The 24,061-nt window shown below is 49.5% G+C and overlaps 1 protein-coding gene across 4 annotated transcripts in view; it reads right to left on the reverse strand.

Annotated features, from left to right (window-relative positions):
- The window catches only part of COL22A1 (collagen type XXII alpha 1 chain), a 269,693-nt gene that overhangs the window by 132,206 nt on the left and 113,426 nt on the right, over positions 1 to 24,061 (reverse strand). For 3 of the 4 annotated variants that reach the window (XR_008373874.1, XM_053559195.1, XM_053559194.1), the window contains exons 17-23: positions 22,996 to 23,049; positions 20,999 to 21,043; positions 17,531 to 17,575; positions 17,288 to 17,317; positions 16,990 to 17,043; positions 13,214 to 13,267; positions 3,811 to 3,864 (exon numbers count right to left, since the gene is read on the reverse strand). Coding sequence is in view for 3 of the 4 variants with exons in the window: in XM_053559195.1 (XP_053415170.1) it covers positions 3,811 to 3,864; positions 13,214 to 13,267; positions 16,990 to 17,043; positions 17,288 to 17,317; positions 17,531 to 17,575; positions 20,999 to 21,043; positions 22,996 to 23,049 (336 nt within the window). In the remaining variant the exon portion in view is untranslated. The remainder of the gene's footprint in view (positions 1 to 3,810; positions 3,865 to 13,213; positions 13,268 to 16,989; positions 17,044 to 17,287; positions 17,318 to 17,530; positions 17,576 to 20,998; positions 21,044 to 22,995; positions 23,050 to 24,061) is intronic. The other variant, XM_053559196.1, reaches the window with a different exon arrangement.

The following is a 24,061-nucleotide window of genomic DNA, read 5'->3' on the forward strand; positions in this document are numbered from 1 at the left end:
TCCGTCACCAAAACAAAAACAAACAACAAAACACAAAAAAACTTCTAGAAAGCCAAAGATGCTACACATTATTGTCTTATTAGCCTCGTACAGATAAGCGCATCGGAGTTCCAAGACACATCACTGTAGAGAACTCTCCAAGGTGGTGTGAGCAAGTCCTTATTCTGTGGGTCGAGAGACAGATAACAAGGATTTTATATGAAAATACAGGGCTCTGGTTTAGGGTGACCTGGGCTAAACCCTCGCTGACTTCATGCTGCCTCAGTCAATTAAGACAATGGACTTCACCTCTCGGAGCCTTAATCTCCCCAACCATAACAAAAAGGTCAGATTGTTACATGTTGATTAAAGAGGGTGTATGAACTAGCCCCAAACACGGGAGGCTTTCACAAATGTCACTTCTCTTTCTTCTCTTTTAATCATTAACAAAATAGCTTAAAAAAAAAATTCTAAGAAAAGAAAGTTAATCTAATTAATAATGAGAGTAAGGCTATTAACAACAAAATATGACTGATTTCATTATTACTAATGAGAAAACCTAAGCAGCAACTCTACTTATTAATTAACCAGTAAGTCCAAGTATTTAACAAAACCACATCTGAGCTCTCTAATACTACTGTAACTAAATATTTAATATGATTCGTAGTATAATGATAATGCATAAATAACTGATTAACCTAGTGATCATGAATAAAGAAAAGGAAAATAATTATTCCCAATAACCATTTATTTTCAATTGGAGTAGATCTGGGAAGTTGGATGGAATTGGAAGGTTCATGGACATTACTTGCATAAATTAGCACGACTCTCATGCCTGTCTACCCCTGGAGGTTTCTGCACAGAGCCCCAAGCCTGTGTCCCCTCCAGTTTCAAAGGACTTGATCTGGAGCACAGCACCAAGCTGGGCTGCCTTTGCACAAACACTTGGCAAAACTAGACGGAGATTGTCATCTTTCCGAAAAGGCTGCCCAGACACAGGAGTCCCCACACAAGTAGGCCTATATTTGTTATAAAATGATCCAGCAGAAAAAAATTGTCATCTTAAAAAAGAGACACCAAAAGACAGTGGGCACTCTTCCACTGGCTAAGTCACCCCAAGATTGGGTACCAGGCACCCCTAGTGCCCAAAGTTACTGACATTTTTCAAACTATCCAAACCTGCATCTGCTCAGCTGCTGACCCTGCCCCTCCCGTTCCTTCCCTTGAAAAGACACGATAAAGGCTCGTGCCCACATTGTCCTAGTCCTGACACTGTCCCGTGCAGGCTGCAGAAGCAGAAAGCTCCATTCTCTGGGAACTATGGCAACAAGCTCTTTTCAGCGGCCTTTGTCCTCTGACCTGCTGGCCTCACCCTACCTGAACAAAGAACTGAATTTGATATACCATGGGTACCTAATAAATGCCTGTTAAAGGAGTAAACCAGTGGACGAGAGGACAATGCTCAAACACATGGGTGGTGAGCAAGAGACACAGGGCCAAGCCCAGGAGAGGTGGCCCACGGGAACGTCAGGGAAGAATGACCCAGAAGAAAGGCAGAGGGAACGACAGAGGGCTGCAGGACTGGCCTCTTAGTTCAGGGAGGCCGGCCAGGATGCAGCTGTGAGCCCCTCGTGCAGAGATGAGAGCCAGGCTGCCAGGGAGTGAATACGCAAACTCTCTGTTGCCTGGCTCTGAACCACCTGAGATCTCCAAATACTTCAAGGAGCCTGATTACTGGCAAAGCCCTGTCGTGGAAAGCCTGATCATATTTCTATCTACAGCCCCAGGCTCAATGTTTGGCATTCAGTAAAGGTTTTCTGGATGAAAGTGACTTCAAAGGTAAAAAAGAAAGAAGGAGATATATTTTCCAGGGTAGCAAACAAAGAGTTGTAGGAAAAAATACTGTAGTTTTAAAATAATTTGATAGAACTACATTGACAGTGAATTTTAAAATATATGAGCTTTGCTCACCAAGACAAAAGGGCATAAAACAAAGGCAAAAAGCATTCTATTTTTCATCATTAAGAGCAAAATGCCACAGTGAATGTGACAGCTTTAGAAAACTGTGAATTACAATGGAGCATACATTCTAATTCTTTGCTGTCTCCCGACCCGAATGAGGTGCAGAGATGAAACCTCAGATTGCAGTCAAGGTGCCCGTCGTTCACTAACAATTTCATGTCAGCAAACGATAAAAACTGGCTTCTCAAGTGCAGTGTGCACTTTCCTGGGGCTGCCTCCCTGGCCATGCATGATGCGCGGGGTGACCACCACCCGAGGGAGTCCAGTGTGGAGGGGGCATGCCCAGGTAGTGCCTGGGAGGACCAGGCAGAAGAGCCCAGGGTCACTGTGACCACCTGCCTGACACCAACAAGGCCAGAACAGGCACCGCCCCCATTTGGTCCCCTGGTGTGCCCTATACCTTGGGGACCTCATTTTCTCCTATCATGGTCCCATGCTTCCCTTCGACCCACCCTATGGCCCTCCTTTTTATTTTTATTTTATTTTTAACATGATGAAACCCAAGTTGAAAGGGTTGAGAAACTTATTCAAGTCCCACTGCTGGAAAGTGGTGAGGCTGGGATCTGGGCTGTCACTGAGTGCCTCCTCCTCCAGCACTGCCTCGAATTTGCAGCTCTGAGCAGTGGGGCTGGGGCGTGGGAAGGGCGAGGGGCTGTGATGTGGCAAGAAAGGAAGAAGGGAGGGAAGGCTGGATGCCCAGAAGTGCCCACATGGGGCGCCAGGTGCACCCCTGCGCTCCCCACACTGCGATCCCCTGTAGGGGGAGGGGGAGCACCTTGATACGCATTTACAAATAAGGGGGACTAAGAGAGTTGAAGGCCAAGGTCATCTGGGGAGAAAGAGACACACAGTTGAAGCCAGGTGTCCACTCAGCAGAGGGTGGCCTCATGGGTCCCTGTGCATCTGGGAGCCTCACCCCTCATCCGTAGTGTGGGGAAAAGACACCCTGCTCTGCCCACCTGGCCGGGTGGTTGTCAGAACCCACAGGGATGGCACTGGGACAGCACAGCAGGAACCATGTGGGGGCAGGGACAGCCCTGGGAGCTGCTCTGGAGCTGAGCCTAAGAGGCTGCATGGACTGGGGGTAGGGGCAGCAGGCCCATGGGGGAGTCCCAGAGTGCCCACTCTGGGGATAGAGGCCATGTGATTACAGATGGGGAGACTGAGGCCCACAGAGGGGAAAAGACTTGGCCCCACCCCAGAGTATTGGAAGGCTGCGAACTCGATGTAGGTATCTTGGCCCCTGGACAGTGATGGCCCTTTTGATGTTCAGGCCTGCTGGCCGAGCCCCTCGGGATCCTCACTCTGCTCACGGCTTTGTGCCCCTGCCACACAGGTGCTTTGTGTCCCTGGGCACCCACGTGCCTGCTGCGCCACTGGCCTGCAGTCTCTGCAGAGCTGCACCCCCGGGGAAGGCCCCTTGTCCTCCTGCCCCTCCCTGTCTGGTTGAGCTGTGTCTGCCAGGGACAGGTGAACCTCCCCAGGGCAGCTTTCCTAGCCACCTCATCCTGGCATCCCCACCCTACCTCCCACCAATGCCCTTTCCTGAGAGACTGGTGCCGTAACTCTTCTCATCACATGCCAGCCTCCCTCTCGCCCCCAGGTCCCCCAGGACTGTACATGATGGCCTCTCACCATATCACCCAGGAGAGTCAGGAAGGACAGACAAACAATTCACTGACTGTGCCTTTTAATGCTTTGCAGAGGTGACTGGCAGGAAGCTAGTTACCACCCTGAGAATCCCTACCTGGTCATTTAATCAGGAAAAGTGGTGTTGCTATGGAAGAGAATTTAAGAGACAATAGTTACCTGCGGCCCCAGCAATCCAGGGATTCCAGGTGGTCCTATGTCACCTTTCTTCCCCTAAGTGCAAGAGAAGAAGCCAAAATTAATAGGCAGACAGTCATTGCCAGAGCTGCCTAGTATCTGTCCTGGTGAAAATTCCAGTCTTGATCTTGCGAGCCGCCTGATTAGTGACTGTCTGTGTGGGAGGGTCCTGCAGAGGGGCAGCCCAGGAGTGGGGCAGGGAGGCTGGGCCCTGAGTCCCAGCTCTGTGACTTAGATGTTTTTGACAACACATAGGCTTGAATACCAAAGGTACAAAAAGGTAAGCCTGGGAGGAATTCACTCATTATCCCACTCTCAGACACTCGGCTCCTTTCCTTGGAAGCAACTAATTTACCAGATGTCGGCTAATCTTTCCAGGATAGTTACGCACTGGTAGGTAAGCATCACACCCCCCACACACCTCCCTTTCATATTCACAGACTGCTACGTGCCATTCTGGACACACACTTTGCTTGTCTCCATTTAAGTTACCCAGGTGTGTGGAGTCACCCTGCTCCCTTCAGGCTACACAGTTTTCATGGGAAGGATGAGACTTGATGCATCTGTGCCCCTCGGGCCATTCCCACTCTCCCACCAGAACCCCGGCTGCAGGGCACAGCCCATGTACAGCAGGGCGACCTTGTGGGATGACCCCGTCATCATCCGACCTTTCTAATAGGGGTGAGATATGTGCTGCTTCCTTCAGCCTGGGTCAAGGCATAGGCTGCTTAGCAGAGGTTATCTGGAGGGCAGGAGGCAGTTTTTGTTTATGTCCTGGTGATATTTTGATTAAATAAAAACACTGCAATCAGAAATTAAAAGTATAACACGACCTTGTATTCGACCCACATTTTTTAAGCACCTATTTTGTGGCAAACGCTTCCTGGTTCTTTCCACATCATTTGCCTTTGGAGAATTTAGTCTGTTTAGAGGCCCCTGGAAGGCAGGTTTTCACATCCCGTCAGGGTGGGGTGCGAACTGAGGTTCAAAGCTGGTGCGTGTTGCATTACAGCGTTAGTTAAGTGGCAGAGTCAGACAATGTTCATGTGTGTGTGGTCCTGCGGCCTATACTCGGACGCCTACTTCTCAGGCCTCCCTGGTAATGGAAAGGGACACGTCTCACACAATATGACCATTTCTGAATGTGTCTGTGGGAGAGATGACAGGAACTTAACAGCATCTTCTCCCTCCCTCATGCACCTGTCACCCTCTGGCCTTGGTGACTCCTGCTTGTCCCCTTTGTGCTGAGCTCACACCCCTATTTTCCCATCAATCTCCATCTCCCTCTCCCTCTCTCCCTGCCTCCCCCTCCATCCTCTCTCCCTTCCTTTTCTCCTCCCCTCTTTCTTCCTTCCCCCGCTATCCCATGAGCACTTACATGTGCTGAGACAGGAAAGGATCTTTACCACGACTCCACCCTCAGACTCCAAGAGCCTTAGGCTATGCCACGCTGCCTAGGATGTGTGGGATCTGTGAGAGGTGGGGGCAAGAGGCACCCCTGTGTCAGGGGGGTTAAATCATTGATCTGAAGGAGCCGACCTCAGAGGTGGTAGGAGACATGTGGTGGACAAGAGAGAGAGACTCAGAGAAAACACCCACAGAATCAGATGTCCCGAGGAGGAAGACTGAAAAGGAAGGGAAAAACCAAGAAGATGGCAAGAGGCCGGACAAAGAAGTGCCAGGAATCTGTGATCACAGTGGTGTCACAGGCAGCCTCTGCCCCGAGCAAGGCAGAATCTTTCACGGACACCCATGAAGGAGCATCACCCAGAGGAGCTTCAGGGCAGTCTCTCTCTAGCTGGCCCCAAGATCTGCGTCAGCACCTTCTCTGTCCCCACATCCTGAGTCACCTGGTGCCCTCCAAAGCCTGCCTGCCTGCAGCCACAGACAAAGGGAGACCGCCCTGCTCCCAGGCCCGGTCTCTGTCCTCCAGACCCTCCTGGCCAACCTATACCAGCAGGCTGTCCTTCTGAAAGGGTAGGAACAGCTTCATCTCTGTAGTCAGAGGGCCTTCTGTCTCTCACAGATGCACTGCCTCAGCTGTTTCGTGTGCAGAAACAGCCACCCTGCCTTTCGACTGTGTCCAGTGTTCATATTCCCTAGGCAAGAGACCAAAAGGACTGCTCAGCTCAGCCCCAGATGCCCCTGAGGACTCCTGGCCTTGGAGACTCAGCCCACGCCACTCTCTTCCCGTTCTCCTTCCACATCTCAGCTGTGCTGACCCAGCACAGTATCTGGGTAAGTGTTTATCATCTATCATGAGGGCAGAGTTTTCAAGCCATTCTGAATCCAGGATGCTGAGTGGAACTGGTATTTCCAAGGTTGCCTGAATGTCCATGGAGAGGAGAAGAGTTATAAATTCAGAACATCAATTCTTCCCCAGCCAGGATGAGTTAGCACAGACACCTGAGAGGCCATTAACAGACAAAAGGATCGCTCGTGCAACTGATTCTAAAGACCGTGTGGTCTTTGCTCAGTACCTGTTTTTCAGGCCTCCGAATGTCAAACACGATTATTTTCTGCTGATTAGAGCTGAAACCAGGGGTGCAGGGACAACCTAGGGTGTCTGGACATAAACCCTGGCTCTTCGCCATGGAGTGAGTCAATCAGCAGCCTAGGATCCAAACAACGCCATTATCATCTGGCAGAGCAGAAAAAGGCAGGGAAAATGCTTTAAAAATGAAAAAGCAGAACAGATTCAACCTCAGCTTCCAGGGAAAAATGACCACCCATATTTCTTTCTCTAGAAATCCACTAGAAATGAGAGCTGTTGGGCCTGAGAGCTTTCAGCCATCATGAGACCCTCAGCTCCAAGGAAAAGCCAAAGATTAAAGCCAAGTGTGTGCAATGTATCACCCAGGACAGGCATGGTCAGCCGTAAAGGGTCCTAGGTGTCTGCAAACCAACCGCAGAAAGGGCAGCTACCTTCCACTTCAGAGCTCGGACATGTATGTGGACACACACACGTACACACATGCACACATGTGCACACACATGCATTTGCACACACACAAAAACCATACTAATGCACAGACAGTGGAAGAGGGGGGACAGACAGCCCTCAGGGCTAGTTCCTGCCTCCAGCACTGACAGCCAGGGTGACACTCAGTAATGGTTACACCTTTACCTCTTAGGTTCCTCATTAGAGTGGGACTGAAACTGCCGCACCTCACAGGGTGCCCATGAGAACTGCGTGAGGAACATTGAGTGCAGATCGTCGCTGAGTGAAGCACTTGCTGGGAATGACTGTGCAATCAACATTATTTCCTCTCTGCCTGCTCTCAGACTACATTTTAAAAAACATGTTCTTAGGCAACTGCCGCAGTGAGAACACACCACAGCATGTGGGGACATGGCCACCTTGTTGAGGAGGGTGTCCTAAGTGACAGTTCTCATCTGGTGACAAGAGAGAAGAGAGAGCAGAAGACAATGAGGAAATGGTCACACGGAGACTGACACCCGGTTTTCAGGGAAAGCAATGGCAAAATCTAAGTGACCCTGGGAAGGCCACTGCGTCTTTGTGAACATAAACCCTCACTGCAAGCCTCAAGAATGCCTTCATCATGATGACGCTATAGTTTGGACGTTCCACATTCTACAGGAAGTTGAAATGTCTCACAACGTAGCATTTTTTTAACCGTTTTTTTTTTTTTTTCCTTTATTGTCCAGAGCAAAGGAAAGCAGTGTCTAGGCTATTCCAGCCAGGCCTCCCTGCCACACAGCAAGGTGACGGCACAGGAAAGGCCTACAACATTCCCTTCTCCAGATGAGACATCTCCTCCATGTTCAGAACCCAGGTGACCAGACACCCAGGTCTGGGTCCTCTGTTGGCCTCACCCTACACAGTTGTGTCTGACCCACTCCCTCTCGCCATAATCACACAGCGTCCATGCAGACGCATTTTCTACATGTAATCACATCATATTTGTGTGTGTTCTGTGTCTTAGAGGTGTAAGGACTCTTCTGGGTGCTGCAGATACAAGAATAAAGTGGGGGGGGGGAAGCCCTTGTTCTCATTACCTTACATTCTACTGGAGAAATAAAATTAAACAAATTCTCCAATAAGACAATTGTCAGGTAATTATTCTAGAAAATTAAAATTGGTTGGTGTGAGATAGCCACCCTCCATCCTGAGGTGGAGGATGAGGTTGTAACACGGTTTTGCAAAAGAGACTCCTGAAGGTTTGGGGCAGCGGGGGTGGTCCCAGCACTGCAGTGGTTTTCAGCCAGGCTGGTTCTCCTGCCAGAACATTCTGGATTCAGATGCAACTGCAGCACTTCTCAACGTCAGCTAGGTGACAGTGCTCCCTGATCAACCTCCTCACAGCCTCACTCAGACAAGCAGAATGAAATGAAAGCCTTGGAAGAGAAATGCAGCCCTCCTCCTCCGCCGCCTCCTGCCTGCTGAGTGGGCACCCTCCATGGGCCCCACAGGATGGCACAGGGTGTGTTTAACTCCAGTTCTCCCCATCCACCAGGTCATTGTGGGAAAATAGCAGCTTTGTCCAAAATAAATGTGTTTACTTTGCCAGGGATTATCTTGTCTGCCTGTTGCTAATCTGTAAAGTAAAGGGCCTGGTCCCTTTGCCCACCCCGAGCACATCCCCTCGTCTCCATTTGCAGGTCTCCGTGTGCTGTCATCGTCCACGTCTTCCCTTTACACAGCCTGCATGTGAGCAGGGACAGACAGGACCTCCTCTGAGTGACGTTTCAATTGAAGCTGATGAGGAGGAAATGACAGGTCGTGCTGAGGGAAGGAGGGAGATAATTTTTGGAATAAGTCATTGTGTCTCGGGTTTTCCTGGAGAAGGATGGAGCAGGTGCTGCTGCTGAGCCCAGCAGGGCACATTCTCTCTCGGGGAAGGCTGAACCAGAGACACCCCCGGAATGCAGCACAGCCTGAGTGGGCATTGCTGATGACCACGGGAAGGCCAGGGCCCCCAAAGACTCACTGGGTGGCGGGTATTGCCCTTGATTCACTAGAAGAGGCAGGACAAGCTGGGGTGCTCCACAGCACCCTGTCCCAGAGTTTGTCATCACCTGCCTTATAACTCATGGCTCACTCTCCTCTGCTAGATGCTGGGCCACTCAGGTCATGACTTGGGCCTCTGTCTCAATATTCCCATTACCTGGCCCGTGATGGGGACCAAGACAAGTGCTCAAGAGCCCTGCCAAACTCCCAGCTCTCGCTCACTGAACGCCAGTGAGAGGCTCCCACTGGCCTCCTTCCTGCTGTCTGTCTGTTGTCAACACAGAAGACAAATGGACGTGTTTGGAATGTAATCTGGGCCCTGCCGCTGCCGTGTGCTCAGCCCACAGGGAGCAGACCACAACCCAGAATTTATGAGCTGGGGAAATTCTGAGTGCTCAATGAATATTTGATGAAATGTCAAGAAGTAGTTTATAGATTCAGGCAGAATAATGGTATTATGGTTTTGTTCTCTTAGAATTCCTTATCTTTTGGACATAACATACTGAAATATTTAGAAACGAGAGGCTGCGATGATTTGGGGGAATTGCTTTCAGCTAATCCAGCGGCAGGTGGATGCCAGTGTTGGTATGAAGCAGACACGTTTTCAATGCCTTGATGAGTGCTGAGTGGGTATTGAGGACATGGGGTTCATCTCACTATTCTTTCTACCATTGTATGTGACAAGAATTTTTTTATCATCAAACATTTTTGAAAACATGAAATAGCTCTACATTTCCCCCCCAAACAAAAGCTAAAGTCCTCACACCCTGGCCACACTCCTGATGGGAACTTCATCTCCTCCTGCTGCCCAGGGACCAGCGATAGGGATCTCCGGCCCCCACCGCTCCCTGTCTGTGCAGGCCCCTGGGCCTCTGCTCTGGTGGTCTCCTCCACCTGCTGGGCTCTTCCCTACCCCCAAGCCCCTCCAGCTCCCTGCCTCTTGAGAGCCAGATTAAGAGTGGCTTTCCCAGTGGGCCCTCCCATACCACCTGCTCAAATGCTACCCGCCTCTCCCCTGCCTCCTACAATACAAACACCATGGGGCCAGGGACCTTCCTGCTTATCCCTGAAGGGCTCACTTGCCAGAGCCATGCTTGGCACCCAGTAGATGCAGAGGAAACATTTGTTGAACGAATGCATTTATAGAAGGAAAGAAAGGGGAGAAAAGAAGGGGCAGGATGTGAGAAGGGCAAGTAAAAGAAAATTGGCAATGATGGGAAAGAATAAGAGAAGGACCAGAGGAAGAGAGGGATCGCGTGAGCGTTCCAACATGGCGCTGGCGGAGTGTGAACAGAAGCCATGTGTCCATAGCCGCCTAATCACACTGCTGCACTTCCAGGCTGGAGAAGAGGCCCTGCTCTGAGCCGATGGGCACCGTCAGGTGCAGAGGCAGGATACCGCCCCTGGTGACTGCCTCCAGGACTCTCTCGGCTCACTCCTGCTCAGCCACCTTGGATCCCACCTGCTCCCTAGGGTGTCCTAGTCTCCAGTTGCCCTCGGGTGAGCTCCTTTTCTCCTCCAAACACCCCAGGTCCCCCTGTCTCCACTGAGGCATTTGTTCATCTGTTTACACGCATGGAGTCCCTTCGTCAACTGGGAGCCTCCTGGTGATTGAGACCGTAATGGATCTCCCAATGCATTTTCCAGAGTCCCTGTGCTTCCTAAGAACCTCACACGAGCTTTGAGGGCAGACTGACACATGGAAGGAGAGAAAGGAGAAGAGACATCAGGCTCCAGAGGAGGCGGTCCTGGGCGTGACTCCTGAGAGGCCCCAGGGAGCTGGGATGCATCAGCGCACACACCCTCTGCCCACCCGACTCCATTCCTGGCGCCACCCAGTCCCTCTGCCCTGCTCCTTCTTGGGGTCTCCTGGTTTCTGTCCTCAAATCTCCAGATCTGCTGTATTTGCCCAATTTCCAAGGCCCCTAGGCTGTGTTAAGCTTGGACCAAGACAAGCCCCATGGCACAGGTGGTGGCTGGTATTATTCATAAGAGTAAAAAGTGTTTCTGATGATGCCAACAGCCATGCGTGGAAAGCAGACCCAGGAAGTCAATTCCAAGACAGTGTGGGCCTGACCAGCAAGCTCCAGGCCAGCCGTTCCCTCCCCTGATTAATAACAGTAAATCACATAACGATGGAGCATTTAACACGGATGTGAAGAGAGGGGAACACTTTACACTGTGGGTGGCACTGCAAACTAATACAGCCTCTTTAGAAAGAAGTATAGAGAATCCTCAAAGATCTCAAATTAGATCTCCCATTTGACCCTGTAATCCCACCATCTACCCAGAAGAAAAAAACCCATTTTATCATAAGGTCATCTACACTAGACTGTTTATTGAGCTCAATTTACAATCACCAAGATGTGGAAATGACCTAAATACCCATCAGTCCAATAATGAATTTACAAATTGTGGCATCTATAGACCATAGAATACTACGCAGCATATAAAAAAGATGGTCCTGTGTACATCATGGCACTCTACTGAGACTCTGTCTCTACAAAAAAAAAAAAAAATTAAAAAAAAAAAAAAGATGGTGACTTCGTATCTTTTGTATTAACCTGGATGGAATTGAAACACATTCTCTTCAGTAAAGCATCACAAGAATGGAAAAGCAAATATCCAATGTACTCAATACTAGTATTAAATCAGTAGATGATCTAATTTCTGCCCACATAGGAGAAAAATTCATTTCAAGTCAAGCTAGAGGGAGGGGAATGAGGGAGGTGGGAGGGAGGGTTTGGGATGCTCCCACTGAATGGGCACAGTGTAGGGATGTACGGTACACTTTTTGGGTGCAGGTCATGACTACAAGAGGGACTCTACCTAACAAATTCAAATATCCTGATTTGCTTGTTTGTACCCTGACATTAACCTGAAATAAAAAATAATAATACAGTTGAGAGTGAGAGCCATGACAGCCACATGACTGTCACACAGCACGGTCACACAGCTGCTGCTCCTTTCCAAGTCAGGGTCCTCCTACTACACAGAGGAGAAGGCAACCTGGCTTGGACCCACCTCATTTAACTGACAGGGAAACGGAGGTCAGGGCTGGGGATGCCGCACAGGAAGCTGGGACAAGAGACCTTCTCTCACTTAAAGTGCCTTTGTGACACCTATCGCAGCCTCACCTGGCCTTCAAAGTAAGTTCCTCATGGAATCTGAGGCTTTGAGATGGTAATAGGAGGCGGAGTTGTTTGAAAAGCAAAGATAGAAGTTCAGGGGTGAGTGAAGACAGGTTGGAATCTGTGTTGAATGAAATATGTGACACCATTTACTTCACTAAGTGACAGATTCTCCAGGCTAAAAGAAGCCACAAATCGACTGGGGCTGCCTTGGACAGGTGCCCAGACCCCCATCCCACCCATTTGTTAGTGGCCACCTGGGCTTTGAATGGGGCCCTCCAGGGGCAGGAAGCTCTCTAGTCCCTGGAGCTGCCCATCCCTCCCAGTTCAACAAATGGGAGCTGCCTCCCTACTTGGCACCAGGCACACTGGTGGGGCTGCACATGGCGTTGGGTCTGGGCCCAGCCTGTTTGCTGTGGGGCATCCAGGAGCCATCTCCCCAGGTTTGCCTCCACCTTCCCTTGTTACAGTGTGTGACATCACATCAGGAGCTGCACACGCTGCTGAATTGTACGCAAAAGGTGTGCCGAATCTTGTTAATAAGACAGCTGGCAAATTAAATGACCTTCAATGGAACATTATGAGATATTATGACATTCCAAACAGCATGGACATTTACCCGCAGATAGTTGTACTTTCCCCCCAGTTTTCTCTCACTCCTGTCTCAAGACTTGACTCAAATGTCATTTCCTTCAAGAAGCCCTAGCTGCCCCCTGGGCTGGGTCACATGCTCCCTCCTTATGTTCCCTCAGCTCAGCCCTCCTCCAGGGCTCTGATCGCCTATAGGTAGCCCTCCTCTGGGGCTCTGATCGCCTGTGGGTACCCCTCCTCTGGGGCCCTGATCGCCTGTGGGTACCCCTCCTCCGGGGCCCTGATCGCCTGTGGGTACCCCTCCTCCGGGGCCCTGATCACCTGTGGGTACCCCTCCTCCGGGACCCTGATCATCTGTGGGTACCCCTCCTCCGGGGCTCTGATCACCTGTGGGTAGCCCTCCTCCGGGGCCCTGATCACCTGTCGGTAGCCCTCCTCCGGGGCCCTGATCACCTGGTGCCCTGTCACTATGTCTGCAACTCCGGATAGACAACACACCTGTGTCTGTGTCCCAAGGCCCAACTCAAGGCAGGGCCTCAGCCACATTTGATGAACTAAATCTAACCCTTTGCTCTACTTATAATATCCATTCCAATCCCCTAAAATTAGCACCATCTTCTTTGTATAACCTTATAAAATGAGACCCATGGGGATGAGTTAAGGCATCAGAAGGAAAAGACAGTTTACTTACTCGGAGACCTTGCAAACCAGGAGGTCCATCCCTGCCTTCCGGGCCCATGAGACCCTTTAGGAAGAAGAGAAGAGGAATGAGGGGAGGAGAGAGAGAACGGTTACTGCAGCGTTCAACGGCATAGGTCACGTTTTCATGTCTCACTCTCATTGGATAGGGCAGCCCCACCCTATTCCAGTAGGTTAACTGGGAGATCGGGAGAGAATAGCATCCCTCAAATCTGTAACACCTTAAAACATGTATGCCTACCTGATCTAATTAGGGTGACATTGGTCACGCTTTACACATGAGTACAGTAAGGACCAGCGAGCTTGTTTATGGTTTGTGGAAGGCACCTAGAGAAGGACTGTCCAGAATCCAGTGCCTTTAATTCTAAGCCCAGTGCCCTTTCCCCCATAGCTTACAGACGTGGGTTATCCGACTCTCGGGAAACAGCGATAGTCTGGACAGATAAATGAAATCTCCCAGCAAGGTTCAATTTCAATTAAACAAGGGGCTTCTAAGGTGCAGGGAGGGGCCATGCTGACCTAAATCAAATCGTGTCCCCCTCACCCTGCCTCATATCTGCTCACGACCTGGGACAAGTCACTTGGTGTTGGTGTCCTTGAGTTACCTCCTCTCTGCCGTGGGGTCACACCCCACGTCCTGAGCAGCCTTGAGGACTCCTGAAGAATTGATACCAAACCTCTAACCAGGCACCGGACAGCACCTGCCCTCTACCGTAGAAGGAGGCCTGGAACGTGAGTGGGAGCTGAATCCCTCAACTCTGGCTGCAGCTCTGCGGCCACTTCCAGGTGGCTTTTGGTGCATGACCCCCAGGCAGAGAGGAGGAAACTAAAGTCCAGCAAGGCCAATCGACTCGTCCCAGGTCATGAGCAGATGCAAGGTGGGGGGTCGGGCACAATTTGACTTAGGTCGGCATGACCCCTCTCCGCACCCATGCCCCCTGTTTAATTGAAATTATCTTCTTTAAATCTCTTAAATCCCTGCACTTCAGTTTCCTCATCTTCAATAAATATCATCATACTAATTGCTACTATTGCCAAATTCTTCATAACTTTAAGTGACCACGTTACATTTGTTCAAGGCCATTTCTCTTAATAATGCCACGTAAAGAAGAAGTGAATGCATAATTTGTCCCCCTTCCTCACAGGACATTCTCTTGAGCTCAGGACACACAGTGAGAGAAGACCCTGCAGGCCTGAGTCTTCTTTAAGCATCAAGAAACACCTGGCCTTGATCTGCCCAGCTCGTCCTACGGTGGCTCCACCAGAGCCTGTTTCATCCTGGGGACAGGACGAACAATGCCAGCATTTGGATGCAGAATGCTGTACGCTATTTCCATTTAGAGAATGAGATTTATTTTTCTCTCCTGGGAACTGCTGAACACAAACTCAAAATTTTCCATTCTTGACAGAAGTCACCAAAGCCAACTTCTCAATTCAATTCAATCCAATGAATATGTAGGGAGCAACTCCCCTGCGGAAGATTCCAGAATGCTTCTGGGGCTCAGAAGAAGATGGAAAGGACAGTCAGTATCAGTGCTGGCCTTAATAAGCTTCACAGAGCAAAGCTTCAGAGTTTAGAGCATTTAACCTCCATGACAAGGATGACAATGACAATTTCCAACCTTGGGGATGAATCAAATGACCATCAGAGAGATTAAGTAATGTCACCAAAGCCTCAAAATTACTTGAAAAAATGGGGACACGAATCCAGATGCTCTGTCTGCTAACGCTAGCAACTTCCACAGCCCTGTCTCCTAGCTCAAACCGCAGCCAGTCTCCACCTTCAGGACCCCCCGAATCCCTGTTGTGGGGCCGTCCTGCTACAGGCCTATGCTAAGTTAAGTTTCCCACCCTGTGGATTTAGAGACAGGAACCTGGTCATGAGTGAGAATCTTCCATCTTAGACTTCTCATTACTATTTCCCTTGTAGCAAGCCATTCGCCAGGCTGATTGCTTTTGGAAATATGCCCAAGGGGATGTTATGGACAACACCCTACGCGATACTAAATCCCAGTCCATTAAGAGTGTCCAGCCCGAAGGACACCAGCAGAACCACAGACAGCTCCATCAGGCAGGACAGGGGAGGAGTTCAGCTGCTTAGGTACAGGGAGGCCCCAGCCTCTCCCTGAGCCCTGCATAAAGCATCCTGGAAGGGATGCAGGCCGGGAATTCCCACTGGTTGGCTGGACATGGCAGTTACTCCCCTTTTGCTTGCTGCTTTGTTAGAGTCTGAGATGGGTACACGGGCTATTCCACCTCCATTATCTTCAGCCTTAACATTTTGCTTGATACAAAGCAGGTGGTCACAAAGGTTGGAGGTTTCTCCCTCTCTCCTTTCTTCATTTATCATAACAAAATCTGCATAAAATAGGTGAGGTCTACCCACATATCCCCATCCCAGCAGGGGCCAAGAGGGCTGCTGCCCGCATACACAGGGCTCGGCAGCCGTAGCTCCTCTTTTCTTAGTGTGCGTCATGAAGCACATTTTTTTTTTTTTTTTTTTTTGCAGTTTTTGACAGGGGCTGGGTTTGAACCCGCCACCTCAAGCATATGGGGCCGGCGCCCTACTCCTTTGAGCCACAGGCGCTGCCCCAGTCTTTTCTCTTTTTTGCAACTCGGGGGAAGGGTCCCTGCATTGCGCACTCAGTGAGGAAAGTGGTGTGGGCTACACAGTCAGCAGACCTGATCCAAGTTCAGTTTTGCTTCTCAGTAGCTGTGTGACCTGGTGCAAGCCACTCAATGTTCCTTGTCAACCAGATCTGCACTAATAAAAGATGGAAAGTAACAGCTTCGCCCTTGCAGTCTTAATATGCATATGTTTTCATAAGAAAACATAATGTAGTACAAACAATACTTGCCAATAATGGACCATGCACAGAGCACAAAATATTAAGAGCATCACATGACCTTCATTATCTTTAAACTCCTTAACAGTGGACAGCTCTAGAAACTGAGCCATGGAATTGTTATAAAGAGAGAAGGTGGCTTTTCTGATCCAAAATATTTGACATAAAACTGTTCTAATGATAATGAAATTAAATCTCATCTAACTTCCTTCCAGTTTTACCCCAGCAAAACTATATACATTTATCCTACTAAGGAGTGGGGCTCGACAGCTTAATAGGCATCTGCTATATGGATATTCACAAATAGAGTTCTTTTATTTCCTTCAATAATGTCTATTAACTTGAAAGAAGCAACAGCACAAGGCCAGGAGAAGCCAGGTGAATGCACAGACCCCCACAGAGTTTACCCCATCCTCATTCATGGACGCATGTCACAAAATGATCACAGGGCTCCTGGGATGGCCTCTTTCCAAATGGTTATTTACACACCATTAAATTCTTAACAGAGGCAAAAACCCAAGGCTGCAGTGTTCTGAACCACTGCAAAGTCAAACTCAATCAGAAACCAGGAAAGTAAACATGCCTTGGAAGTGATTCAATTGGTATTTTAAGTGCCCAATGTTTTCTATTCTGCTTTATCTGAAAGGAAACTAAAACACTAGACTGAACACCTGGAAACCCCGTAATGGCCCATGAATCGGCCTGGGCTTCAGGCCTGGCTGCACACTTGGGGACTGGTCTATGGCCATTTTACCTCTTCAAGGCTCAACTTCCCCCAGGAAAGTTAGTCATGATGGCACCGACCCCTCTGGGTGCCGTGAAGGCATCTGACATAAGACAGTGCTCAGCAATTGGAATGAACATTACTGTCCAGACCCAGAGGTGTCCAGAGCAAACCCTGGACTGGGGAGGGATGGCTTACCGGAGCTCCTGGAGGCCCAGGTGGGCCCTGGTGACCTCTGGGTCCTGGAGCTCCCTGGGAACACAAACAAGACACATATGGTCCCCCAACATATGACCAAGGCCGCCACCACCCATGGTCCTTCCCTGACTCAGAGTTTACTCCCCGAATTCCCAACAGGACTCGGGGGTGTGGGTGAGGGCATTTGCACACCTGGCAGAAAGCCCACCCGAGAGTTTCTGTGAGGGTCCCTCTGAGCTCAGCCACCCTTCTGCTGTCCCCCCGGTCCCTACGCTGGGGGGACCTGCACTCCCCTTACCTGCTCTCCCTTCAGGCCTTCTCTCTGCACCTGAGAGAAAAACAGGCGTTAGCAAAGGTGTGGGCATCTTTCCGATGGCGGTCCCAGCTCTGTTAAGAGGGTTCACACAGCATGCTGGAAGGTGGCCTTCTCTCCAGGTTATATCATTACAAGGGTCCTGCCCTGTCCTTAGAGGTACGGACTCTCTCCACAGCCCCCTCCTATCAGCACAGGAGTCTGAGGTCCTGACCGCTGGTGACTCACCACAGAACCCGGTACTCCAGGAGGTCCAACAGGCCCCACGTCACCCTGCACAGAAATAACGAAGGTTTCAACATGGTAACTCAGTGCCCCTGTCCTCTGCTGCCCACTGCCTCCCAGGGGACTGTGTCCTGCTCCGTGCTCCAACGATTTGCAACCAATGTGTACCTATACAGCTGGAGAACACATTTTCCTATTACCTAGAGCCTATCTCAGGGAGCAAAGGGGCCTTCCAAACTGTCACTGAATAAGCTGGCAAATGTACAAGTGAGTTACTGAATAAATATGACAGTGACTATTACCTTGTCGGGCGGAGGAGGGTAAGAGAGGAAGACTCAGGACCCACTTGCCATCAGGGATGATGTCACACGGACAAAGGATGTTTTCTCTGACGCCAAACTGACACATTCAAATGTGTCTTCCCAAATCCACTGACTCCCATCCCTGCCCAAGACTTGGAGAAATCATCTCGCTTCTCATAATACCAATGTTGGTTTGTTTTAGTCACATTAATCATGTTTTTATGTCAAATACCGAGTGCCAATTTTTCTTAATGTTTCTCAGATATAATAATTGAGTATATACACACACAAACCATAATGCCACTTCACTTTCTCTATGATGCCACTACCCACACGTGTGCACACACCCGGCACATGCTGTAACGCATGTGTGTGTGTGCACACAGCTGGGCACGTGATATACACGCACGTGCAAACACCCGGGCACATGATGTACACGCCTGTGCGTGTGCACACACCTGGGTATGTGCTGTACACCCGTGCACATATGCATGCCTGCACTGTTCAGTATTCTGTTCTCTCTGGGCATTTCCATGTCATGAATGCAAAACTGTCAGCACTCAGAGCCCAGCCGGACGCCTGTCTCCGCACACGAGTGTTCCTCAGTAGGGAGCGTTCCTGCAGGGCAGCTCCCCTCCACTCCCACAAACGTCACTGGTATTTTGGTAACGTGATTGGTAGAGGACAGTCTGAGCTGTACTGGGCAGTTTCTGTCTACCAGGCCTTTCTTTAGGGACTTGACATGGATTAACCCTTTTCCCCATGATACCATCTTGCCCGTCCTAAAGATGAGGAACCTGAGGGACAGAAATGTTGAGTGGCTTGTTCAAGGAGAACATTTAGTAAAGTCATGAAACCAGGAGATTTTCATGCACGCGTTCTCGTTACCCCAGACGGTGACACGCTTTTGCAGTGACCACTTTCAGCCCAGCAGTAACCACTCCTGCTTCCTGCTAGCACTGTCCTGTGTGGTGACTTCCCACACTTACTAGTGTCCCCTTATGTGACCACAGTGACAGCAGAAATGCTGGAATGTGACTTCCAGAGTATACACATGACTGTGTCTTCTACTGTGGCCTCCCTCCCTCTCAGCCTTGGATCACTCACCACTCATTGTGGGGGAGGCAATTCCCACTCTTGAGAGTGGCACTCTGCAGGGGCCCAGGGAAGGAGGCAGGAGAGTCTCTGGCCAGTGACCCTGTAAATGAGCTTGGAAAGGGCTTCTCCAGGCCCAGGGTTCCTCGTGATAACTCTACCCCACCTGACAAACTGAACCTCAGGAGAGACCCCACGCCAGAATAATCCAGCCAGGCTGTTCCTGGACTCCCACCCTCAGACACTGCATGAAATCATAAATGATTGCTTCTTCAAACTACTAAGTATTGGAATGATTTGTTACGCAGCATGGGTGATGAATACAACCATGGAGGCGATCCATTAAAACGTTTACTATGGCATAAAAAATGCCTCCCTGATCATCAAATGTGCAGTAGCTCATTGGATAGACAGAGATATACATATGATAAACCTTTGGCCTGGGTCTGGAATCAAATCCACTGCAGGACCTTGGGCAAGAAACCCTCCTTTGGGGGACAGCTCTCAACTGCAGCAAGAGTTTCAAAAGATCATCTCTGTGGCTTCAATGACTTTCTCAAGTTGTACACCTCCTAAGATCTGTCTCAGCGATGCTATCTTGGAATGAGATGAGAGGCAGCAGATCACCTGAGCCTCACTGGGTTTCTTAATAATTCCAAAGAAAACCCCCACATCATGCTTCAACCTTTGCCCTTGCCCTCCCACTCCTGCCGTGTTTGGCAGACCCAGTGATGACTCAGCAGTTTCCCAAATGCAAGGAGCAAACCCAGATCTATAAAGGAGGTGGAAGGTTAGAATTTATAACGTGTGCACACACAGGCACGCACACATACTCACACACACGTGTGCACGAGTGCAAGGAAGGATGAAAACAAGACAGACTCATGGCCTAGATCCAAACTTCAGGATCATTCCCCCTTAGTGACTTGAAAAAAACTACCTATTTTAGGATTTAGCAGCCCCTCTCAAGCAACCACAGGAGCATATTAAAATCCTGACACCTGGTAATATAACAATGTACATCTCGATTCTAAAAATACTTAGAAAGAGAGGGAACAGTAATTATCTCAGCGAGGACTGCAGCCTGAGTGGGAGTGAGCGTGGAGGATGTCAGTATGCTCCCGTCTGCATCCCCACGCCGAGGTTTGTGTTGACCCGGACTATTTATTTATAACCTATGTCCTGTCTGCTTCTACAAAGAGGCAGAGCAGCCCTTTTGTTTGTTTTGAGCATATGCTGGGAACTAGTCTGAATCAGACGATGACCTTCACCTAAACCCCGCAGCGAGCTGAAGCAGCAGTGATCCTGCTGGGGTCTCACCCATCTCCGCGGGGCTCCTTCCCGTGGGCCTGTCTACAGACCTGGAAGAATGTCACCCTCTTGTACTCAAATGCAGGCTGGGTCTCCTCTCCCTCCCCCTGCAGTCCGGAATAAACATCACACCTTCTCTTGCTCCCTCTCTGTCACCTGCAGGCTGAGGAAGGTCATTATTTTCATGAGCATCTTCATAAGTGCTTCACAACTGGCAAAGAGTTTTTACATGCAGTTATTTCCATTGAGATACAGAAATTCTAAGCAGCACATTTAGTTAGTTAAGCCTTGTTGGAAGATGTTCTAAAATGGATGACCAGGAGGATAAAATGTAGCTTCTATTTTTTGTTTGTTAAATACCTAGTACATTTCAAGACTCGTAGTCTGATAAGAAGAATGTGTAAAATGTCATAGGCGAGAGAAGGAGGAAGAAGAGAAAAAAGAGTTTTCATGAGATTACTTTTTTGTATTTATTCATAGCCTTCCTTAGTCTAAAAAGCATTTTAAGTACCATCAGATTTTAATACATCCGAATATTATATAATAGGAATTCTTTCTGTTTTTTTAATGGATTTTTATCCCTAGAGGCAGAAAAAAATAAAATATGATAAGTAGAAATTTCTGAGCTCCTGACCCCCAACTCCCCACACTTCGCGCAGACTTTGTTCCCAGAACTGCAGCCCGGGCCCCTCTCCCTGTTGAGGTGGACAGTCCTGCACCTGTCCAGAATCCAGAGCTGTGTGTAGCCCCGTGTGGTACTTACCTTCTGTCCCTGAGGCCCTGCGGTGCCAGGAGGGCCAGGCCGTCCCTGGAGGAAAGAAGGGGAAGGTGGGTTAGGACAGGCACTGGGGGCACAATGGTGGGCTGAAGGAGGAGGAGGAGGTCAGAGGGCATCTGCAGGGCCCCCGGAGATCAGACTGCTGACTGTGCTCACGACTCAGAAGTTCTTCCTCAGCTAAGCTCAGCTCCACATCTCCATTTCCCCCTTTGGAATCTCGCTGGGCTTGCTGCCTCCTGGGTGGTGCACTCAGGAGAAGCAAAGTTCCCTTTCTTCAGGGATGTGAGGGCTGAGAGAGACAGGAGCAGTGGACTCCTGACACCTGCCTGGCCCAGGGCATGCAGAAGGCAGCTTGACAGAGCTCTGGAGGTCCCTGGGGTGCTGAGCGCTAGTGAGGCTCCTGGCTCCCGGGAGGAGGGAAAGGGCTGCCTGGATTCTGCTACAGAGAAGCCAAGACCCCCGAAAGCTGGCACAGGGGATACCGAGGACATGTCCCTCCTGCTCGCCAATGTCCTGTATGGAAGCTTTCCGTGAGCGTCTAAGGGGAAGCTGAGAATCCTGAACTCTTTCAGGAGCAGGACGCTGGAAGGGTTCTGGGACCCCCACCAGAACCTCCACACAGGAGCTCAGGGCTCTGCGGGCCAGCCGCACGGGTAACGCGCACCCCATCAACACAGCGATTGTTTATACAATTCATCCTAAAGACACACGTGCAGATATGTGCATGATAGACACAGCCCTCTGGACTCTCTTCAAACAGCAAAGACCTGGCAGCCCCACGTGCCCATGGTGGCAGACCCTCCCGGGAGGCCCCCGGGAACACTGTGACACTCTCCTGGGAAGAGCTCCCCTCCCCTCCTGGACATCACCAGTGGGTATTCCTGCTGTCCAGCGCTGGCCCCAGACAGGGACAACATTTTAATTAGCTGTGGTGCCATCACACCATAGAACACAGATCATTTGAGTCACATCTTCGGTGAATATTTAAAGAAAAGGTTACATGTGTACGATATAATGTTGAGGAAGAAAAGACAAGATATAAAATAGTATGATTGCAATGTGTTAAATGACAAGAGATAGAAGTCCAGGTATTATTCCCGGGAGATGGGATTAGCTATCAACTTAGCTTAGATTAATATTTAAATGAGTTAATGTAATTGGCTTATATTAATATAAACCAGTAACTAATAACTTGACTTATATTAATATTTTAACTAAAGAAATCCATTATTATTAATTTATATTGATATGATTAATTTATATACTTTATTTATGAAAATATTTACATTTATTGACTGATATGTTAAATTACAAGTGTTTTCCTAATTGTCTTTAATATGGATATATGAGTTTAGGTTTTCTTTATTTTCATTTTAACCCTCTAAATGTTTAAATTTAGTTGCTTTTGGAATAGATCATACATCTATGTGGCTCAAAATTTAAGTGTGTAAAATCCACCAGCCACCGAAAACCCCTTCCACAGGAAGCCTAGCAGGGAGGTTGGCTTCTTTTTTATCCTTCCAGAGAGGGCCCGTGTCTCTATAAATCATGAACACATTTCTCTCCACACTGTTCTATACTTTGCTTTCCACTTGACAAAGTGATGTACAGACCGTCCCTACCAGCATGCTGAGACTTTCTCCATGAATTCCACAGCTTCACGTCACTGCCCAATTCAAAGCATCCTGATTATTCCATTTGCTCCTTATTAGTGAGCACTTGGGTCATCACTAATCTTTTACTCTGTGGACGATGCGTGCACATCATCCCCAGCCTCTATGCTGATGGTGGCATGTCATACTGTGGATGTGAAATGGATTGAAAAGTGTGGCCCCAGGACCCTTGGCACTCTGCCTGGGCGGGGTCAGCGTGCGGCTGCACACCCCAGGGTCTGGTCACCGAGCCCCGGAGCCTCCAGTGGAGCAAGAAACAGCCCAGGTGCTGAGGCCGACACAGCTTTGTGCCGGATGCAGCCCACCTACCTGCTCTCCTGTCTGCCCAGGCTTCCCGGGGAATCCATCCAGGCCTCGCTCCCCCTGACAAAAGAAGGAGAATGAAGAAATGAAGGAGGAGGAAGTGACCCCCAGGGAGGAGCCAGCTGCACATCGCCAAGGTCATTGTCACGGAGAGGGAGGGCACCTCTGAATGCAGGAGTCTGGTCACGCACACACAGCAGCCCTTACAGCGGACAGGTGCTGTGGGCCAAGGAACGTGGGTCAAAGGTCAAAAAACCCCGAGTCTTACCTCTGCTTTTTATTTTTTGAATCTGTGACCAAGGATAGCCATGTGGCTTCCATGAGCCCCACTGCATCTTCATCTCTTGGGTCTCCGTGGGGGTCAGACAGAGTCATGTTTGAGTGAGGTTTGTAATGAAGTTTACAAAATTGCAGGTATATCTTATGTCTCATTCATTTACTCAGTAAAGGCGTGCAAACGTTAAGTATGTTCCCAGTGCTTGGAACAGACCCGAGAACGCACTGCTGGCCCACGGTGACCCTCGCCGGCATGTCCACCTGCTTACATTTGGGTGAACCAGGCCCAATCATTCAGGAGCTGTGGGATCTTGGGTGTGTCATGTGACATCCCTGAGACAGCTCTGTTTACTAGAACAGCCCCTCTTCAAAAGCGCTATGATGAGCGATGAGCTGGTACACCTCAACACTGCTGCGGCGGGTGGGCGGGAGCCCCAGCGTCCTCCCAGCTGCCCCCATGCCCCCGCGTTCTCTCTGTGGTTAACTCAGTGTCTGTGCCCTCCCATGGCTGCCTGTCACCCTCCTCACTCACACGAGGACGTGAGGTCTGCTCCTTCCCTAGTCCTTGTGTCCCCAGGGCCCAGCCCAGATTGACCCCAGGTGACATTTATTGAATGACCAGAAGATTACACATAAAAATTATTTTGAAATTTAATTTCTCTATAACTTTATTTCCCAGTTGTTCTTTCTTTTTTTTCTTTCTAACATCAGCGCCTCTCTTTCAGGATACTGTTTCTCGTCAAGTGGCTGAAGACGTGTTTCCCTGCTCACTTCTGCTGTGTTCATTGTGTGTTAT

This window comes from Nycticebus coucang, chromosome 13 (genome assembly GCF_027406575.1).
Source record: "Nycticebus coucang isolate mNycCou1 chromosome 13, mNycCou1.pri, whole genome shotgun sequence".
Lineage (NCBI taxonomy): Eukaryota > Metazoa > Chordata > Mammalia > Primates > Lorisidae > Nycticebus > Nycticebus coucang.